This window comes from Mauremys mutica, chromosome 12 (assembly GCF_020497125.1).
Source record: "Mauremys mutica isolate MM-2020 ecotype Southern chromosome 12, ASM2049712v1, whole genome shotgun sequence".
Classification (NCBI taxonomy): Eukaryota; Metazoa; Chordata; order Testudines; family Geoemydidae; genus Mauremys; species Mauremys mutica.
Window position 1 is genome coordinate 34,951,724 of NC_059083.1, and position 18,804 is coordinate 34,970,527.

Below are 18,804 nucleotides of genomic sequence, written 5' to 3' on the forward strand. Positions count from 1 at the left end.
GAGAGGTGGGTGATAAGGATGACCCCACCTCCTTGAGTACGTGCAGGGAGGTCTGAAGTGTGGAGAGCCCAATGCAATGACTGAGCGCTCAGGTATCCACATATCTCCCTGTTAGTTGCAGATAAGACAGAAGAGTCACATTCATACTCACTCTGAGGCTGGGTTATGACATCACCCTGAGTAAACATATCCATCATGATCAAACAGCAGAGCAACATTGGTATAAACTGGACTTCCGAGATGATAGTTTCTTCTGTTCTTCCATTGCTTTTTCGATTTGGAGCTTAAGCCTGGCAGTTTCTTGTTGCATCTGGTGAAGCCTCTGCTCAGCAGCCAGCCCTTCCATACACATCTGTGATAAACAGATTGTGAAGGGTTAACATTTCACCTGTAAAGTGAAACCTGTAAAGAGGACCAATCAGGAGGCAGAATGTTTTGACTCTGGGTGGAGGGAAACCTTTTTGTCCTGTGTTTTTTTTTCTTCCATCTCTCTCTCTCTCCTGGCTGGGTGGCTTAAGGTTCTGAGGAAATCCTTTTATTTCCAGACTTGTTAGTCTTCGGTTTTTAACGTGTGAGTATAGGAAAAACAATATAGGCTTTTATATTTGTTTGGTATTTGCACGTGTGTAATGCTAAGATATTTTACTTGATATTTCTGAATAAGGCTGATTATTCATTGCTCATAAGTTTGCGGACCCTATGTCTGTGATCTTGATATAGTGATCATTTCTATGTCTTTCTATTTCTTTTTTTCTTATTAAAAGCTTTCTTTTTAAAATCTGATTTCTTGGGTTTTTTTCTCTCTCTTGCTGGTTAAAGCTGAGAGGAGGAAGAGAGAGAGGAAAAGGAAAGGGGGGGAATGGTTTATTTCTCCTAGGTGTAAGAACTCCATGGATTTGGGGCTCTTGGGATCCCCAAGGATTTGGGGAAGGACTGTGTCCCAATACACGTACATTATTGGGTGGTGGCAGCAAAGTAATGTCTAGGCTGGTAATTAAGCTTAGAAGTATATGATAACCCCCATTTATTGGACTCTAAAGTTCAGATTCAGGAAATTCGGTTATTACATGGTGGCAAGCGGTAAAAGAGCACGCTGCAGAAATTTTTCTTTCTTCGTTCCTTCTGCCTTCGGAGAAGGGCGGGGCAGGGGGAAGAATTCAGAGTTGACTACAGTCGTTAACAAAGAATAGGCCTTAACGACCCAGTCATTAACTCTGCCAGAGACACATTTTTGCTTCAAGACACATTCTTTTGCTCTGTTACCTGCTGGTAGCAGGGAAAAACAGTTTGGGTTTAAACTACAGCCAGGAATTCTTTTTTTTTTTTTTCTTGCTTTCTGTGTTCCTTGCATATTAAGGCAAGGAGTCCTTCCGATTTACAAGGGTCTTTGTTAATCAATTGAACTCCACTTGGGAGTCAAATTCCCAGCACTACACACATGTAGATTAAACAAAAAAAAAACACTTAATTTGCATGTCAAGGGTAGCATGACGCACACATCCTGTCAGCTTCTCTGGCTCTTTCTTCATCTTGCTTGGCTCTCGCTTTGGCTTCTTTTTCCAGCTGGACCAAGACTCGCTTCTCTTGCATTCTATTGAAACCTTCCTTGACGCACTTTGTACCAGATCTGTTGCAATTATGTAACAGGAGTAGCAACGATGATCTACATAGTCACATTTTATCAGATAAAGTCACACGGTTAAATCTTAGTCTTTGTTGATAAATTCCTGTTTGTTTTCACTAAAATATATATCTCAGTGCTGTGAGGTTATATTGGGGCTGATCCTCAATTGAATCAAACAAGCTGGTATTGTCCCTTTGGGGACGGCTAACCTGGGAATTTCTTCCAGTGGAGAGGGGCTGGACAGTGCAGAAGGCCAATAATGGTTTGTACCCAGGGTCTGGTTGGGAAGCGTGGCCTAGTGGTCACAGCCACAACCCTGGACTGTCAAGGGGGTCGTGGGAAGGGGAGTCTGGGCCCTCTCACTCTACCAGGCTCTGACTCAGGGCCCTTTTAGCTACCAGTAACCTGGCAAGCAAGACTACTTAAGTCTGTCCTCCCTGGGCCTCTTCCTCTCGTCTTCCACCCTGGGGTTACCTCAGTCCAAGGCCTTCGCCTCATGGGAAAATCCAAATCCCAAGGAAGCAAGAGGGAGTCGCCATGGAGTACTTCTGTCTCTGCTTGTCTATGCGGAGGGTCCTCCCTTTCATACAGAGGATGCTTTTGGGAAGCTGCACCAGAGCCTTTGGGTTTTGCTCTCCTCTGCAGGTCTGCTCACCTTCATCACCACTTGCCAATTGGACTAATTCGCTGCCTTTTGATTCCTCCAGCAGATGGAGCATTTGCTGCAGGTATGGCAGGGCGGGGATGGCTGCACCCAAGACGAGCCCTTAAGCCAGGAGTTCTCAAACCAATACAAAAGTTTGAGTGCCACTGCCTTGAGCCCTTGTTCGGGTTTGTGAACACATCAGAGGAGCTCAAGGAAGAGGTTGTGCTGAGTGTTAACCTGCAAGGAAAAGTAAGGACTGGCAGAGCCCTGGGGAGTTTGTGTGGGGAGCTAAAGGCTGGAGGTGACAGGGAACTGACACCCAGTTCAGCAGCACACGTCCCCCTCGCACTGAGGCCAGGGGGTAACAAAGAGATTCACAGTCCAGGGAACCCTGAGGAAATGTTGCAGCCGGAACCTGCAGTGTATGGAGCTCAGGGATGGTGAAATAACAGCTCCAAGGGGCTTAAAAAAACAACAACAAACCAAGCAAACCCACCTCTGGTGCTGGGGATTCCACAAGCTCCCTTGGAAGCTATTCCAGAGCTTAAATATCCACATGGTTCGAAAGTTTTTCTAATCTCTAACCTAAATCTCCCTTGCTGCAGCTTAACACTTTTACCTCTTGTCCTCCCTTCGGTGGCCATGGAGCACAACTGATCCCCAGTCTCTATAACAGCCCTTAACATATCTGCAGACTATCCCCAGCCTGCTTTTAAGACTAATCAACCCACTTTTTTTAAACCATCCCCTGCAGGTCGGGTTTTTTAAACCTTTGATCATTTCCTGTTGCTCTCCTCAGAACTCAATCCAATTTGTCTTCATCTTTCCTAAAACGTGGTGCCCAGAACTGGACACAGGACTCCAGCTGAGCCAACCCCAGGGCCGAGCAGAGCAGGACAACAACCTCCTACAACACTCACGTTAATACACAACAGAATGATACCAGCCTTTTCCCCAGCTGCGTCAATAGGTGACAGCCAGAGAGCGTCTGAGTGAGTCCATTAAAGACCATTCTCCCTCCCCGCATTCTTCAAGACAAGGGACACTGGGTGTTCGAGAAACTAAATTCTACTTTATTCTATTCAAACCAAGAAATAAAAGTTAATACCAATCCCCACCCGCATCCAACGCCCAGCTCAGCACGGTGGATTTCAGCCCCAGCTCAGCACATTGCTGCTCCAGCCACCCAGGTGCCCCAGGGAAAGAGGAACAAGTTAAAGCTGTTAGAAAAGCGCTAACCATCCATGAGAGAGGCGTTTGCCCGGCCTCCTCCTCTCAGCAACAGGGAGTCGCTGAGTCCTCTCCACATCAGTCCTCTCGGGGCTTCATTTGTAGCCCTTCGGAGTTGAAGGACGACTTCCCCCAGCCCTTGTAGGACATTTCCTCTCCCTCTGGGACATGTGCAGTGAGTTCACAGTTCTCAGACTCAGCTCTCTGGCTCGCAAGAGCAAACAGTGCCCTTTCAAGGCCAGGGCCGCCCAGAGAATTCAGGGGGCCTGGGGCAAAGAAATTTTGGGGGCCCCTTCTATAAAAAATTGCAGTACTATATTCTCCTGGGGGCCCTTGTGGGGCCCATGGCAAATTGCCCCACTTGCTCCCCTCCACAGGCGCCCCTGGGAAAAATAAACCTTCTGCATTTCGGCACAAACCCAGTTTTGAGAAAACTTCTTTAGAAGGTATAACTGGTTCTCAGCATCAGCTAGTGCTAAAAGACATAAAGCTCATTAAAAGGGTTGAACAAATATTTTCCATCAAAACTTTTTCTGGATTGAAAACTAGGGGTTTTTAAAAAGCAGAAAAAAAATCACGGACAATGTCTGCTTTCCTTCAAAATTTGTTGTGGTTTTTTTGATTGAAAAGCTGAAATTAGTCTGCCAAAACCTGAACATGGTTTGAGGTTTCAGAAGGGTGTGGCCAAATATTTGCTGCTTGCTGTATTTTGTTTAAAGAAACAATAAAAAAATTCTGCTTAAAAAAAAATCCAAAACTTTTGAACCACCTCAGCTTGTAACCAAACACCTGATCCCATCCAGGCAGAGATTTTTCCAGATTTCTGATACTCTGCTGGCTTCCTTGACTCATATCTGTCTCCATAACTTTGGGTTCATTTAGGTTAGAACATAAGAACAGCCATACTGGGTCAAACCAAAGGCCATCCTGCCCAGTATCCTGTCTACTGACAATGGCCAATGCCAAGTGCCCCAGAGGGAGTGAACTTATCAGGTAATGGTCAAGTGATCTCGCTCCTGCCATCCATCTCCACTCTCTGAGAAACAGAGGCTAGGGACACCATTCCTTACCCATCCTGGCTAATAGCCATTAATGGACTTAATCTCCATGCATTTATCTGTTTCCTAGAGAATGGCTCCATGTGGTCCCTCACAAACTGGAGACGGTTACTGTGGGTTTTTCTTTACTATAGCTTATGTACATACTCCACAAACTGAGCATTTGAACTTGTTCCAGAATCTGGGATGAGCCTATGTTGTCAAAACTGAAATGCTCAAAATAGCACATGCATGTGAATGGACACAGGGTGCTAACATTAAATTAATCCAGGGGTTCTCAAACTGGAGGTCAGGATCCCTCAGGGGGTCACGAGGTTATTACTGGGAGTCGTGAGCTGTCAGCCTCCACCTCACACCCCACTTTGCCTCCAGCATTTATAATAGTGTTAAATATATAAAAAAGTGTTTTCAATTTATAAAGGGGGGGGGGTCACATCAGAGGTTTGCTATGTGAAAGGGTCACCAGGATAAAAGGTTGAGAACCACTGAATTAACCCCTCTGAAGCCTCAGGGAATGCAGGGGAGGGGCGTCTCCCTTGGTAGGGTTGGGAAGGATATTGCTCTTCTCATGTGATCCTTCCCCCCAGTGGCTAATTTTAAATGAAGCTACCCTCCCCTGACATGAATCTCCCTGTGGCACTGAAATTACATATACACTATAATTTGGCATTTGAGAAGTGAAAGGGATGGTAGCTGTAGACGGGTTGGACTCACCCCTACGGCGCCTCCTGCTGGTGACTCTGGGAATTAGCTCTGTTCCAGCACAGAGTGCCCTCTGCAGGCTGGTGTTCCGCCTGTCCTCAGGCCCCTGTGTCCCTCCCTGGACCCAGTGCCCTTTTACATGGGGGTGCTGCCCCCTGGCAGTAACCCCTTTCTCTTAGGGTCTCCCCTCCTTGGGGAATCCCCCCACCCTCTATCCCCACCTTGCCTCAGTGTATGGCTGCTGCCAGTCACTGTCTAGCCCCACATCCTGGGGCAGACTGCAGTATCAGCCTACTCGTCACTGGCAAGGAGGGTTTGGACCTGCTGCCTTGGCCTACCCCTGGGCTGCCCTCTGCAACCCCCAGTACCTGTTAGCCCTTCGCTAGGCCGCAGCCTGGGGCTTTCCAGGCTGGAGCTCCCCCAGCCTGTCCCCAGCCCTGCTTCACTCAGGTATCCAGTCTCAAGCTCCCTGCAGCCAGGCCCTTCTCTCTCTGAAGGCCCAGCCTAAAGGCTGCTTTCTCCAGCCTCGGCCCCTTCCCAGGGCTGTTTTTAACCCCTTCAGGGCTGGAGCAGGGGTCCACCCTGCTACAGAGCCCTAATGGAAAAGCTAACAGCTTGGCTCTTCTGCAAGCCTCAAACTGCTGAATGAGCTTTACGGTAGGGAAGGCTCTGCCTCCCAAACAGCCTGGCCCTGCCCCCTATCTGACCCCCACCCACTCCCTTCCCCCGACTGCCCCCCTCAGAATCCCTGACCCATCCTGCTCCCCTCACCGTCCCCCAGAGACCTCCCCCAACCACTACCCTGGGACCCCACCCCACCCAGGACTCCCTGCCCCTTAGCCAAACCCCCTGGCCCCAGCCTCTTACCCCCGGCTCCCTCCTCACCCGGAGTCTCAGCGCCTCGGCTGAACAGCTGCAGCGTGTGGACGGCGGGCCCTGAGCCCCACCCCGCTCAGAGCCGCGTGGTGAGGGGGTGGGGCTGCGAGCTCCCCGCCAAGCGGAGGGAGCTGAGCTCAGCCTGGCGCTCGCAGCCCCGCCCCCCCACCATGCGGCTCTGAGCGGGGCGGGGCTCAGGGGCCCCGCCGGAGCGGCGCTGCAGCGTTGTCCGGGGACGCTGTTTGATGCGCTAAGGCTCCAGGAGAGGGGCGGAGGCGGGAGCCTCAGCTGTTCTCTTGGGGGCCCCTGCGGAGCCCGGGGCAAATTGCCCCATTTGCCCCCCCCTCTGGGCGGCCCTGTTCAAGGCCGTGCCCACCCGGCCACCCTCTCCCCCTCCTGACTGTATCTCACATCTCCAAAGGGATCAGACAGTCACTTCCTTCCCCATTGCAGTCCCTGACTCCTGGAGTGCGTATCCAGCACTCGGCCTCAGTGCTTTGCTGACAGACACTGGTCATTTTCACTGTTCAAAGAAGCAGCAAATCTGATGTGAAAAGAAAATCAGTGAGGACTATTGTGGCAAATTATCATTTGTCTTTTGAAGTCCCCAAGAAATCTGAGCTACATCCCATCAAACTAATTTAATGTCAAATACGTGACAGAACAGCCTTCACCAAAAAGAGAAAAACCCACACTCCAGGGTGGGCTATAAACCACTTTCCCGTTCATGAAGTGAAATCCCAGAGAATCCTAAAACTCAAAATCTTGGGGACAAATGTGTCCATTTCCTGCTGAACAGCCTAAAGCTCCTTTCCTCAGCACCGCCGCATTATTTGGCTGGTTACTGACAAAAGCTTTAGCATCCTTGTGACAAAAGAAAGAGGAAAAAAACCAAACCACCAAAAACTTCCTATCTACAAATGATCTGGATTTGGCTGGAAAAACTCCAGATGCCACTTTACCAATAGCTGGAGGCTGGGCTTGAAGCTCAAACTGTGCTTTGGGTTCATTTCAATTTCCCCTTCAGGAATGGGCCATTTTCTTCTCCAGCCCTCAGGGGCCTGATTGAGGATCAAAGAAATCAAAGCCTGGTTCCTAAGCATGGTGGGCAAAGGACACTGTGGTAAATGACACACGTGAAGGTGGAGGGGTAGAAAGGGAAAAGGATAAACTCTGCACGGCTTGGGCAGAGGCTGCTCTGTGAGAGAAGATGTGTGAGCTTGATGGGGGCGGGAGGGAATCCCCCGGACTCACCCCGTCCCCTCAAATAACACAGAAGTTAAAACACCACATTATTTTGCTATTCCTGCTCCAGCTCATTTAGACTCTATTGAATGCTGGCGGATAAGGGAGAAACAGCACAAAAAGTGAAATGCTTTTCAGCAGAACCTGGAGCAATGTGAGGCTGTCTGGGAATGAGACAATCTCACTGCGAAGGGGGGACTTAGTGACTCTAACAAACACTTTGCTAATGGGGGATTGGAATAAACTGCTCAGGGTCAGTCTAGACTAGAAAAAGAGGTGGAGGAACAAAGGAGACGCACCAGCTAATCCCAACCACTTCTCCTGCCCTAGACACACGCTCGGAGGCTGATATTATCACTCCCCATTTATTTCCTCTCTGGAAGGCACAGATTTGTCTCGGGTCACCCTAGAAGTTGCTGGCAGCTTTGGGAACAGAGCTTAGGTATCCTGAGTCCCAGGCCAGTGCTCTATCCACTAGGCAACGCTGTTTCCCTCTCACAGGCTGATGCTGCTGTAGCAGAGGTGGGAAATCCAGACTGCCAACTATAGGACCTGTGGGAATCAGGCTCTGCTAATGGTGCTGTCTGAATGCAGCGGGGGCAGGGAGAAGGGGCACAGAAGGTGAGAGATGAGGCAGCACCTCTCTACCCCTGTGCTCTCCCTCGGCTCTTATCCCATCATCCCCAAACACTCGATAGCCCAGCACCCAGCTCCCCCTGCTTCCCAGCTACTCCAGCCCCAGCCATTCAACCCCCAGTGTCCTCCCCAGAACCCATCGCCCTGGTCCCTTAATGGTGGATCCCCCAGAGCCCAGCGCCCTGGGGAATTCGGGGAGGGGAGGAGTTACCAGCCGCCAGGGACACTCCCCATAGAGGAAACAGCTCCAGGTCAGTGGGGGGCCCAGCCTGGGGGCTGGTGGAAGATGGGGGGTGGGGACCAGTGTGTAGAGTGAAGGTGGGGCCTGGCCCAAGTGTCCTTCTCCTCATCTCCATGGCAGGGGGATCCCGGCTGGGAGGGGAAGGGAGAGGGGGGGACTTCAGCCAGGCAGAGGGAGCGGCTGGAGGAGTTTCTCTCTCTCTCCCTTCCCCCACCTGTGGCCCATCAGCTCAGCAGCCAGGGCTGCAGCAGGGGGGAGGGGCTGATGGGGGCTTCTCCTCCTCTGCCTCTGCCTGGGGTTTGCTGAGACCAGGCAGAGCCAGAGGGTCCCTGACCAACTGCTGCTCGGCTGCTGCTGGATCCTCCCCCCAGCGATGGGCAGCTGGATCCTTGGAAGCCAAACACCCCTGGTGTGTGTGGGAACGAGGAAATGGGTTTGTCACCATGACTGGCGCCAGTCAGGGCCCTGAGAGAATTTCCCTGCTGTGTGGAGGAGTCTCTGACGTCCAATATTATGTTTGCTCCCCTTGGACCATGTCCCACACTAAGAACATCTCAGAGGTTTCTTCCCTGTGTGGATTTGCAGATGCCTGATACTCTGGGAGCATCAAATTAACCTTCCCCCACATTCAAAGTCTCGCTGTTGTGTGGGTCACTGAAGTGTCAAGTCAAATTGAATCTTTTCCTGCAGTCAAGCGATTCCTAGCGACTCTCACCCTTGTGGCTTCTCTCATGCTTGGTCAGCGCTGAGCTCTTACTGAAGCTTTCCCCACAGTCGAGGCATTTATAATGCATCTTTCTGGTGTGGATTTTCCCATGTCTAGTAAGATTTGAGCGGTAACGGAAAGTTTTCCCACACTCAGGGCATCCATAGGGTCTCTCTCCTGTGTGGGTTCGCTGATGTGTAATAAGATGATCACTCTGACTAAAACCTTTCCCACACTCATGGCATTTAAAGGGTTTCTCTCCTGTGTGCACTCGCTTCTGGTGCAAAATAAGCCTGCACTTGTGTATGAAGCTTTTCCCACAGTCAAAGCACTTATGGGGCCTCTCTCCTCTGTGGATTCTCTGATGTCTAGTAAGTTTTCTTCTGTCAGGGAAACTTTCCTCACATTCGAGGCATTTATATGGTCTCTCTCCATGATGTTCTCTCTGGTGTTCACTAAGCTTTGACTTCTGAATGAAGCTTTCCCCACAGTCCAAGCATTTATGGGGTCTCTCTCCTGTGTGCATTTTCTGATGTAGATTAAGGGTTGATTTCACATTGAAACTTTTCCCACACTCCTGGCATTTATAGGGTCTTTCTCCTGTGTGGAGTCTCCTATGTCTAACAAGTCCTGTGCTCTCACTAAAACATTTCCCACACTCAAGGCATTTATAGGGTCTCTCTCCTGTGTGGGTTTTCCGATGCGCATTAAGGGTTGATTTCACACTGAAACTTTTCCCACACTCGAGGCATTCATAGGGTCGCTCTCCAGTGTGAGTTCTCTCATGTTCAATAAGTGCTGCATTTTGAATAAAACCTTTCCCACACTCAAAGCATTTATAAGGTCTCTCTCCTGTGTGGATTTGCTGATGTGTAATAAGCTTTGAGTTCTGAATAAAACTTTCCCCACACTCATGGCATTTAAAGGGTCTCTCTCCTGTGTGGATGATCTCATGTCTAATAAGCCCTGAGCCCTGAATAAAACCTTTCCCACACTCACGGCATATATAGGGTCTCTCTCCTGTGTGTACTCTCTGGTGTACAATAAGCCTGGACTTGTGTACGAAGCTTTTCTCACAGCCAAAGCATTTATAGGGTTTCTCTCCTGTGTGCAGTCTCTGGTGTGTAGTAAAGCCTGACCTCTGACGGAAGGTCTTCCCACAGTCCAAGCATTCGTAGGCCTTCTCTCCTGTGTGGATTCTCCGATGTGTAAGAAGGTTTGCACTGAAATGGAATCTTTTCCCACACTCCAGGCATTTGTAGGGTTTCTCTTCATTGTGACTTGTCTTCTGGATGGTGGTTTCCTTGAGATCCTTCCATCCTCCATCACATTCAGAGGATTCATCCAGTTTCTTCCTGGGATAGTTTCCCAGCTGCAGCTCTGATCCGTGTTGATCTCCCCAGGCTTCTCCCTGTTCCAAGCACTGGGAAAAATTCCCTTCAGCTCTGCTCAAAAACCTCTCATGTGGTTCCACTTGCTCAGGACCTTCCTGCTGCTGATTCTCCTCTTTGTTCTCACTCATTGTCCTATCACCTGCTGGGAGAGAGAGAAGCCAGACAGGAGTCACTGCCTGTGTCGGGGGGAAAGGACTGGAAGAGGAATAGCAAAGAGGGAAAACACAACACAGTGACTGCTGGGGAGATGGAGACATTGGATTCTGCCTCCACATCCCACCCCAACACTCCCAGGGAAGGAAAGTCAGGGAGGAAATTCCCGACAGCTAACAGGATGGGTGGGAAGCCTTGACTGATATTTGCCTTGATGACACGACACCTGCTGACTGCAGCCCTGACCTGGGTGAGACGGGGCAGAACTGGGGGCTCTTGCTCATGGCACATTTCAGAGTCCCAGCTTTTTCCTTCACTCACCTGATGTTTCTGTCTCAGTTTACCTGACTCCTCACCTGTGCAGGTGCCTCTTGGGCTCACACTTTCCTCAGAGGCCTGGAGATCTGGGACCCACGGCTCTTCCCCTCGTTCCAGCTGGGAGATCAGGTCAGGTTTGGGAACGGGGAATCCTGCTCAGGGGGTGAAATCAGGCAAGCTCAAGACACATGGAGCATTGGTAGAGTATCTGTCACAAGGAACATTCCCTGAGATTAACCTGACCCTACATGGGACTGTGGTAACTCAGAGCCCTTGGGAGCAGCAGATAGCCGAGGCCGTGGAGGGGTTGTTACCCCCTCACTAGGAGGTCTCAGGGTAGATGCTCTGGGGGACATGCTGACACACACACAGTTTGGGTGTTAAACTCCTGCCTATTTCCAAGCCTGCAGCACCGAGAGCCCTCCCCACAGATGGAGCAAGGTGAACAGTGTGTGAAGGAGAAAAAATACAGGCAGGACAATCCCCTGCTTCTGGCTGCTGGGCAGCTGGAAAGACGGGGATGAATTAGCCTGTCCATTAGGTTTCTGACTCCCCTGTTCCCTTGAATGGGGTATGGAGATGCAAGTCTCTCTCACAGTGGCTTAGGCACCGACTTCCCGTCTTTTCCGTGGGTGCTCAACCCCGCATCTGTCCCTGGCCCTGCCTCTACCCACCCCTTCCTCGCCCCCATATCAACCCCTTCCCCGAAGTCCCCGCCCCAACTCCGCCCCCTATTCTAACTCCTTCCCCAAATCCCTGTCTCGGCCCCGCATCCTCCCGAGTGCGCCATGTTCCCATTCCTCCCCCGCCCCACCGAGTGTGCAAACCGCTGTTTGGCGGGGACCCGGCACGCTCGGGGGAGGAGGAGGAGGTAGGGCAGGGGAGCTTTGCTGCCATGGGGTGCAGAGCACCCACGGAGTCAGGGCCTATGCACACTGGAGCTGTGAACTATGCGACCCTCCTCCTCCTCCAATCTAACTGACCAGAGAAGATCCTGACCAGAGTCAGATACGCAAACCTCACAGCTTCCAATAGCTGAGGGGACGGGAATCCCTTACCCAGCGAGGTCACTGTCTCATGGTTCTCCTGCATGACGTCCCTGTAGAGGGCTCTCTGAGCGGGGTCCAGCAGAGCCCCTGCCCCTGGGTGAAATACACAGCCACCTCCTCGAAGGTCACTGGCCTCTGAAACAACAAGAGTCCCTCACTCAGGGCCTGCTGCCCCAGCCACAATCTCAGTAGTCATGAGGGAGGCAGAATCCCATCACAACCCTGCCCAGGGGAAGGAGGCTTCAGGGTATGGGAGGTGAGAGCTCCTTGTTCCCCAGCACACGGAACAGGGCAGGGTCTTCTCATTTCCCACACACCTGCCAGCCACAGGCTGATACGGGAAGCAGAGCTCTGAGCAGGGGACAGGGACAGGAATCCTAACAGCTTCCCTGCATATTTCACAGCAGCCTCTGGCCAGTGGGGTCAGGCTCCAGCCCTGGGAGTCTGGTTAGTTTTCCCAGGCCTGCCCAGGGGGGCTGTTTCCTGTATGAGAAATGGGGGAATGTCCCTCCCTCCTCCCACATGCCAAAGGGCCTGTTCAGAAAATCAGGCTCCAAGTTGAACATGCCCCAGCGGGTTTAACACACCCTGTCCCCTCCCCCTCTACAGAAACTCCCCCCTGCAGCTTCCTGAAAATCCCCTACCTGAGCTGGCTCCATCACAGCCATTTCCCTTCCCTGTCCCCTGGAAGACGGGAGGATCTGGAGCGACAGGTGGACATGATTCCTCAGCCTGTCGGGGCGATGGGGGAGGTTTCAGAAGGGGCTTGAGTCCATTTCAAACCCCGATTCCCCCCACGCTCTCTCCCTGCAGAGAGATGCTCTGGACTTTGCCACGGTGGGAAAACCCTCAGTCACTTTATTACAACACAGGCCCAGCCCCTCCCACCAGCACTGAACCACTGAAGCCCAGGAGTCAGACCCCCCCAAATACGGAGATTGTCTTTAAACATAAATATGAAATTGGAAACAGGGTGTGGGGGGATTCTGGGTGGACATTTGCCTGGTAAATTCTCAGCCCTTTGGGTAAAAGTCCTACCAGCCCCTATCTCTGGGTGAGCACCTTTTCTAAAGGCAAAAGTGGGACACATGCAGGAGCCCCGCCCCTCCTCTCCCCAAGGCCCCCCTGCTCCACCTCTTTCCTCTGTGGTCCTGCTCCCTGGCCAGGCTGGAAGCCCAGCAGTGATAACACCTGCACAGGGAGCCTGGGCCACTGCAGGGAGCCCTGGTTGGCACCTGACCAGAGGGACCAATGGGGAAAGAAGATACTTTCCAAATGGGGGGGGGGCGGGGGAGAGGCTTTGTTCTGTGCTCTGTGACCCTTCTCTCTAAAGACAAAGGGAGAAACTAAGCAAGTAACCCTGTTCCTAATGAAATGATGCTATTTCTGTAATATTAGATGCAAGTAATAGCAAGGAAATGCGTTCAAGTATCTTTTGTTTTAGCTTGTGAATTTTCTATATGCTGAGAGGGAGGTTTATTCCCGGCTTTTTGTAACTTTTAAGTTTTGCCTAGAGGGAAATCCTCTCTGTTTTAACTCTTATTACCCTGTAAAATTATCACAGAGGCGTTTCTTCTCCTTTTTCTCTTTGTAATAAAAGTTCTGTTTTTAAGAATCGGATTGGTGTCCTAAAACCCAAGGGTCTGGTCTGTGCTCACCTTAGTTACTCTCAAGCCTCCCCAGGAAAGGGGGTGAAGGAGCTTGGGGGGATATTTGGGGGAACAGGAACCCCAAGTGGTTCTTTTCCTGAATCTTTGTCTAACTCACTTGGTGGGAGCAGCAGTACTGTCTAAGGACAAGGAAGAATTTGCGCCTTGGGGAAGTTTTTAACTTAAACTGGTAGAAATAAGCGTAGAGGGTCTTGCGGGTCCCCGCCTCTGTACCCCAGAGTTCAGAGTGGTGAGGGAACCCTGTCACCCCTCCTCTGGCCTGCACCCCCCCTTCCCATACACCCCATCCTGCCCCCAAACTCCCTCCCAGAGCCTGCACCCCTCACCCCGTCCTACACCCTCCCCTCCTGCCACAGCCTGCACAAAGCACCAAAACTCCATCCCAGAACCTGCACCCTCCATTCCAGCCTCGTTCCCATCAGCCCCATAATTCCCCCTCTGCCCCCCATCACCCTGCATCGCCCCATCCTCCCTTCAGAGCAACCACCGCCCCTGCCCCCCTCCTGACCCTGCTCCCCCCCTACACCGGCCTCACACACCCTCTCCCCCCCCCCATACGCCCTTATCTTCAGCCCCCTCCCGGCTCCCCCGTGCAACCCCCACCCCTCCCGTGTGTCTGTCCCGCCCCCAGCACGGCCCGGCCCGGCTCCCCCCGCCCCGCCCCCACCGGGGCTGGCGGCAGCTTTCCGGGGCCCCGGGCGGGAATCGCAGCCAGCTCCGCTGGGAGCAGCCCGGGGCCAAATCCCCCCCTGCAGCCCGGGGGTGCCGGGGGGGGGGCGGGTCTCTCTCACCTTCCCTCCGAGCGGGGCCCCCGGGGCAGGGGCCGGGCCGGGCTGGGGGCTCTGCCCTGGGAGAGGCTCCTGCGGGGGGAGCAGCGGGAAGGGCCCTGCTGGAGATTCCCCTCTCCCGGCTGCAGCCAGGGCTCCGGGCTCCCAGCACCAGCCGCCCCCCGGGGCTCGGGGATCTCGCCAGGAGCCTGGGAGCCAGAGTCACCGCAGCGGCTGCGAGTCACTTCCTGCTGCCGGGACGCAGCGAGCCCGGCCATTGCTCCCAGCCAGCGGCTCCTGGGTCCTAGCGATCAACGCAGCGCTCTGCAGCCCGAGCCCCCTGGGCAGGGCAGTTTCTCCCAGCGCTATGTAGACATCCTGCCTAGAAACAACAGGATCAATGTGGGGCAGTGGTTTCCCCAGGCATTGAAATTAGTGGGGGGTGTTCGAATTTACAGGGGGGTGTCAGGACCAATGAGATAAAAAAAAAGATATGAATAAAGTAAATGTTTTTTTCAGATAATGCAAATTTAACATAAGAATAATGCAAGTTACACCAAAACACATAACAGGTTTAGATTTCTAAAAAAATATACATTAAAAAAAGTATTTAATTTAAATTGACTTTTGAAAAGTAAGCCATCATGGGATAAGAGGAAAGTCCTCTCATGAATCAGTAACTGGTTAAAAGATGGGAAACAAAGGGTAGGAATAAATTACACTGGTCTACAATTTTTGAGAAGTCGTCTGCTTCAGAGATAAAATGTGCTATTTATTTATTATGTATTTTGATGTGCTGAATTCAAATATGACAATTAAAACAACTGATTGGCTACTGTTTCTAAGGTATTTAAGTTTTTACATTTTATGTCTATGTATATTGTGTAGATAGTAGAGTTTTAATCATAAATTGTAAACCTAAGTCTTTTCATATGTTTATGGTTGCTTTACATGATACTATTTCACCTGTCCTGTTTATGTAACACTTTAAAAATCAGCAAAAGGTTATATAAATAAAATTTATTATGAAACAAAAGGCAAAAAACTACAAAAGATTCAACAACTGGTGGATGCTGAACACTTTTCCGCTCAGGCTCCAATGACTGTCAGAGTGGCCAATCTTTCTTGATGTAGTAGGAATCTCTTGCACGACTATCCCATTCGCAGAGAAAACAGCAGTACGTGGTGTATCCAGTCTGCAGACCAAGCAAGAGAGCAACAACCTTCAAATCATCACAAAGCTGCCACTGATGTTGGTCATAGTTTATGCACCTCAAAAGTTGTTTCATGTTGTCATAGGTTTCCTTCATATGGACTGCATGACCAACTGGAATTGATGGCAAAACATTGCCATTATGCAGTAAAACAGCATTAAGACTCGTCTTCGATGAATCAATGAACAGTCTCCACTCATCTGGATCGTGAACGATGTTGAGGGCTGCCATCACACCATCGAAGTTGTTGCAGGCTACAAGATCACCTTCCATGAAGAAGAATGGGACAAGATCCTTTTGACGGTCACGGAACATGGAAACCCTAACATCACCTGCCAGGAGATTCCACTGCTGTAGTCTGGAGCCCAACAGCTCTGCCTTACTCTTGGGTAGTTCCAAATCCCTGACAAGGTCATTCAGTTCACTTTGTGTTATGAGATATGGTTCAGAGGACGAGGATGGGTGAAAATGTGGGTCCTGTGACATTGATGGTTCAGGACCAGAAGTTTCATCCTCTTCCTCTTCCTCATCTGACTCAAGTGAGAATGATTCTGGTGCATCAGGAACCGGCAGTCCTTCTCCGTGGGGTACTGGGTGTATAGCTGATGGAATGTTTGGATAATGCACAGTCCACTTTTTCTTCTTTGACACACCTTTCCCAACTGGAGGCACCATGCAGAAGTAACAATTGCTGGTATGATCTGTTGGCTCTCTCCAAATCATTGGCACTGCAAAAGGCATAGATTCCCTTTTCCTGTTCAACCACTGACGAAGATTTGTTGCACAAGTGTTGCAGCATATGTGTGGGGCCCACCTCTTGTTCTGATCTCCAATTTTGCAGCCAAAATAAAGGTGATAGGCTTTCTTAACCATAGTGGTTATACTGCGATTTGTGATGCAAAAGTCACTTCACCACAAACATAGCAGAAGTTATCTGCACTGTTCACACAAGTACGAGGCATCTCTGCTCACTTTGGCTAAACAGAAATGTGTCCCTTTGCAAAATCAAGCACTGACAAATAAGAGAGCACGACACTGTATGATTTCTAGAGCTGATATAGGGCAATTTGTTCAGCAGAGTGATGTAAGCTTCGTTATGATTGCATCATCCATGACTTCTAGGAATAACATGATGCAATTCATATCATGTATGACGCCATACCAGCTTCAGATTGCATCATTCATTGTTTTGCCTAAAAAGCAAGTACTGTCAAAACCCAGTCATAGATTTATTCATAGGTCCAGTCAAAGATGTATTTTAGTCATTTCTGGTTTAAATTGAGATCCCTTCCCTTTATAACTCACTTATCCTCCGCCATTCCCAAGTCAAGGGTCGTATATACTGACCCAATAGCATAACTTGAAAATTAGAGCCAATCAACAATTTTAAGCATCCTTTTCATTCTCAGTGACCCAGAATTAGTAAAGTTTGACTACATTTATTTCAGAAGCATTTTGGCTATAGAGCAGTGATCAGTTGTTAGAATGGAGAGAGATAGTGGTATCCCTGAGAGGTCGGTACTCGGACTATTACTATAACTATTACTATTACCGTTCAACATATTCATAAATGATCTGGAAAAATGGGTAAACAGTGAGGTGGCAAAATTTGCAGATGATACAAAACTATTCAAGATAGTTAAGTCCCAGGCAGACTGCGAAGAATTACAAAGGGATCTCATAAAACTAGGTAACTGGGCAACAAAAATGGCAGATGAAATTTAATGTTGATAAATGCAAAGTAATGCACATTGGAAAACAATCTCAACTATACATACAAAATGAAGGAGTCTGAATTAGCTGTTAACACTCAAGAAAGATGGAATCATAGTGCATACGTACAAGGAGGCAACTTTACTAGTGACACTTCCTGATTTTTTGAGTGCTTGACTTTGCAATCTCTCTGTTTCCGTGAGGTGTTTTTGTTCGTTTGTTTTTAATGTAATTTCACTCTCATTGTCATTGTGGATAGTTCTCTGAAAACATCCACTCAATGTGCAGCGGCAGTCAGTGATTCCCAACATTCTCTTTGCTTTTTAAAAAAAAAACAGGAGCACTTGTGGCACCTTAGAGACTAACAAATTTATTTGAGCATAAGCTTTTGTGGGCTACAGTCCACTTCATCAGATGTAGTCCACAAAAGCTTATGTTCTTTTTGCAGATACAGACTAACACGGCTGCTACTCTGAAACCTTTGCTTTTTAAAGAAAGGGATAGATAATAAGACAGAAAATATCATATTGCCTCTATATAAATCCATGGTACATGTACACCTTGAATACTGTGTGCAGATCTGGTCACCCCATCCCAAAAAAGACATACTGGAAATCCAAAAGGTACAGAGTGTCCAAAATAGATTGCGGTTCGTTAAAGCTTGGTATTGAGTGAGGAAAAACAGGCAGGACCAGAATAACAGTGAAAAGCCAAGTGGCTGCGTTTATTTGGGGGATAATTACAACTTGGGCCGGGGGAGTAGGCAACTTTGGCAGGGATGGTATCAAAAGTACAAACACACCCCAAAACACAGTAATAATACACTTTATACTGCTCACCACACCACACCAGATAGGCAGACACACCAATCACACAAGATGGGAATCGGGTTCGTCAGGGCGGTACCTGGTGCAACACAGAGAAAGAGACCCACGGGCCACTGCCTCAGCCACCCTTGCTTTCACACTAAGGGTAACCCAGAGTGTGGTGCGGCTGCAGCTGGGCAGATTCCACTCATTCAGACCGCGGGGACGGGAACCCCTTGGTCAGCTAATCCCCAGGTGGAGACAGCTCCCAGATTCATTCACTCCGGACAAAGACAGAGCAGTGATTCACACACATAAAACAGTTTGCAATTAACAATTCAATAACAAATAGAACAATATACAAGCTAGCTAAGCAATTGTGCAGTTCTGAGCTCACTAATACAATCCTGATATCCTGAGTAGATATTTGGTACCAAGTTAGGGAGGGGAAAAAATAAGAGGCTAGATAAGCTAACTGTCAGATATTAAAAAGCAAATACCACACTTCAGGCGCAGCTGACCAGCAGAACAGACACCAGAAGCATGACGAGTTGACAGGGATCGGGTCCAAATGACAACGAATCCAAACGATACGACACGAGTGCACTTTACCGGGAGGAGACCCTGGCCAAAAGGGTGATCAAGTCCTTCAGCTAACACGCGGATGCTCCACACACATTTTGGGGGGAAACCTAGTTTTATAGAAAGGTCTCACTCCCTCGTGTCAGTATCTGATTGGCTCCCTGGTCCCTCCTC

At 49.8% G+C, this 18,804-nt stretch overlaps 1 protein-coding gene across 1 annotated transcript in view; it reads right to left on the bottom strand.

The window, feature by feature from the left end:
- Positions 1-11,935, bottom strand: part of LOC123346697 (zinc finger protein 135-like) — a 39,096-nt gene extending 27,161 nt beyond the window's left edge. The window contains exons 1-3 of the mRNA XM_044984171.1: positions 11,888-11,935; positions 10,868-10,984; positions 8,965-10,500 (exon numbers count right to left, since the gene is read on the bottom strand). Coding sequence (XP_044840106.1) covers positions 8,965-10,500; positions 10,868-10,984; positions 11,888-11,921 — 1,687 coding nt within the window. The 5' untranslated portion in view covers positions 11,922-11,935. The remainder of the gene's footprint in view (positions 1-8,964; positions 10,501-10,867; positions 10,985-11,887) is intronic.
- Between the last annotated feature and the right edge of the window lie 6,869 nt (positions 11,936-18,804).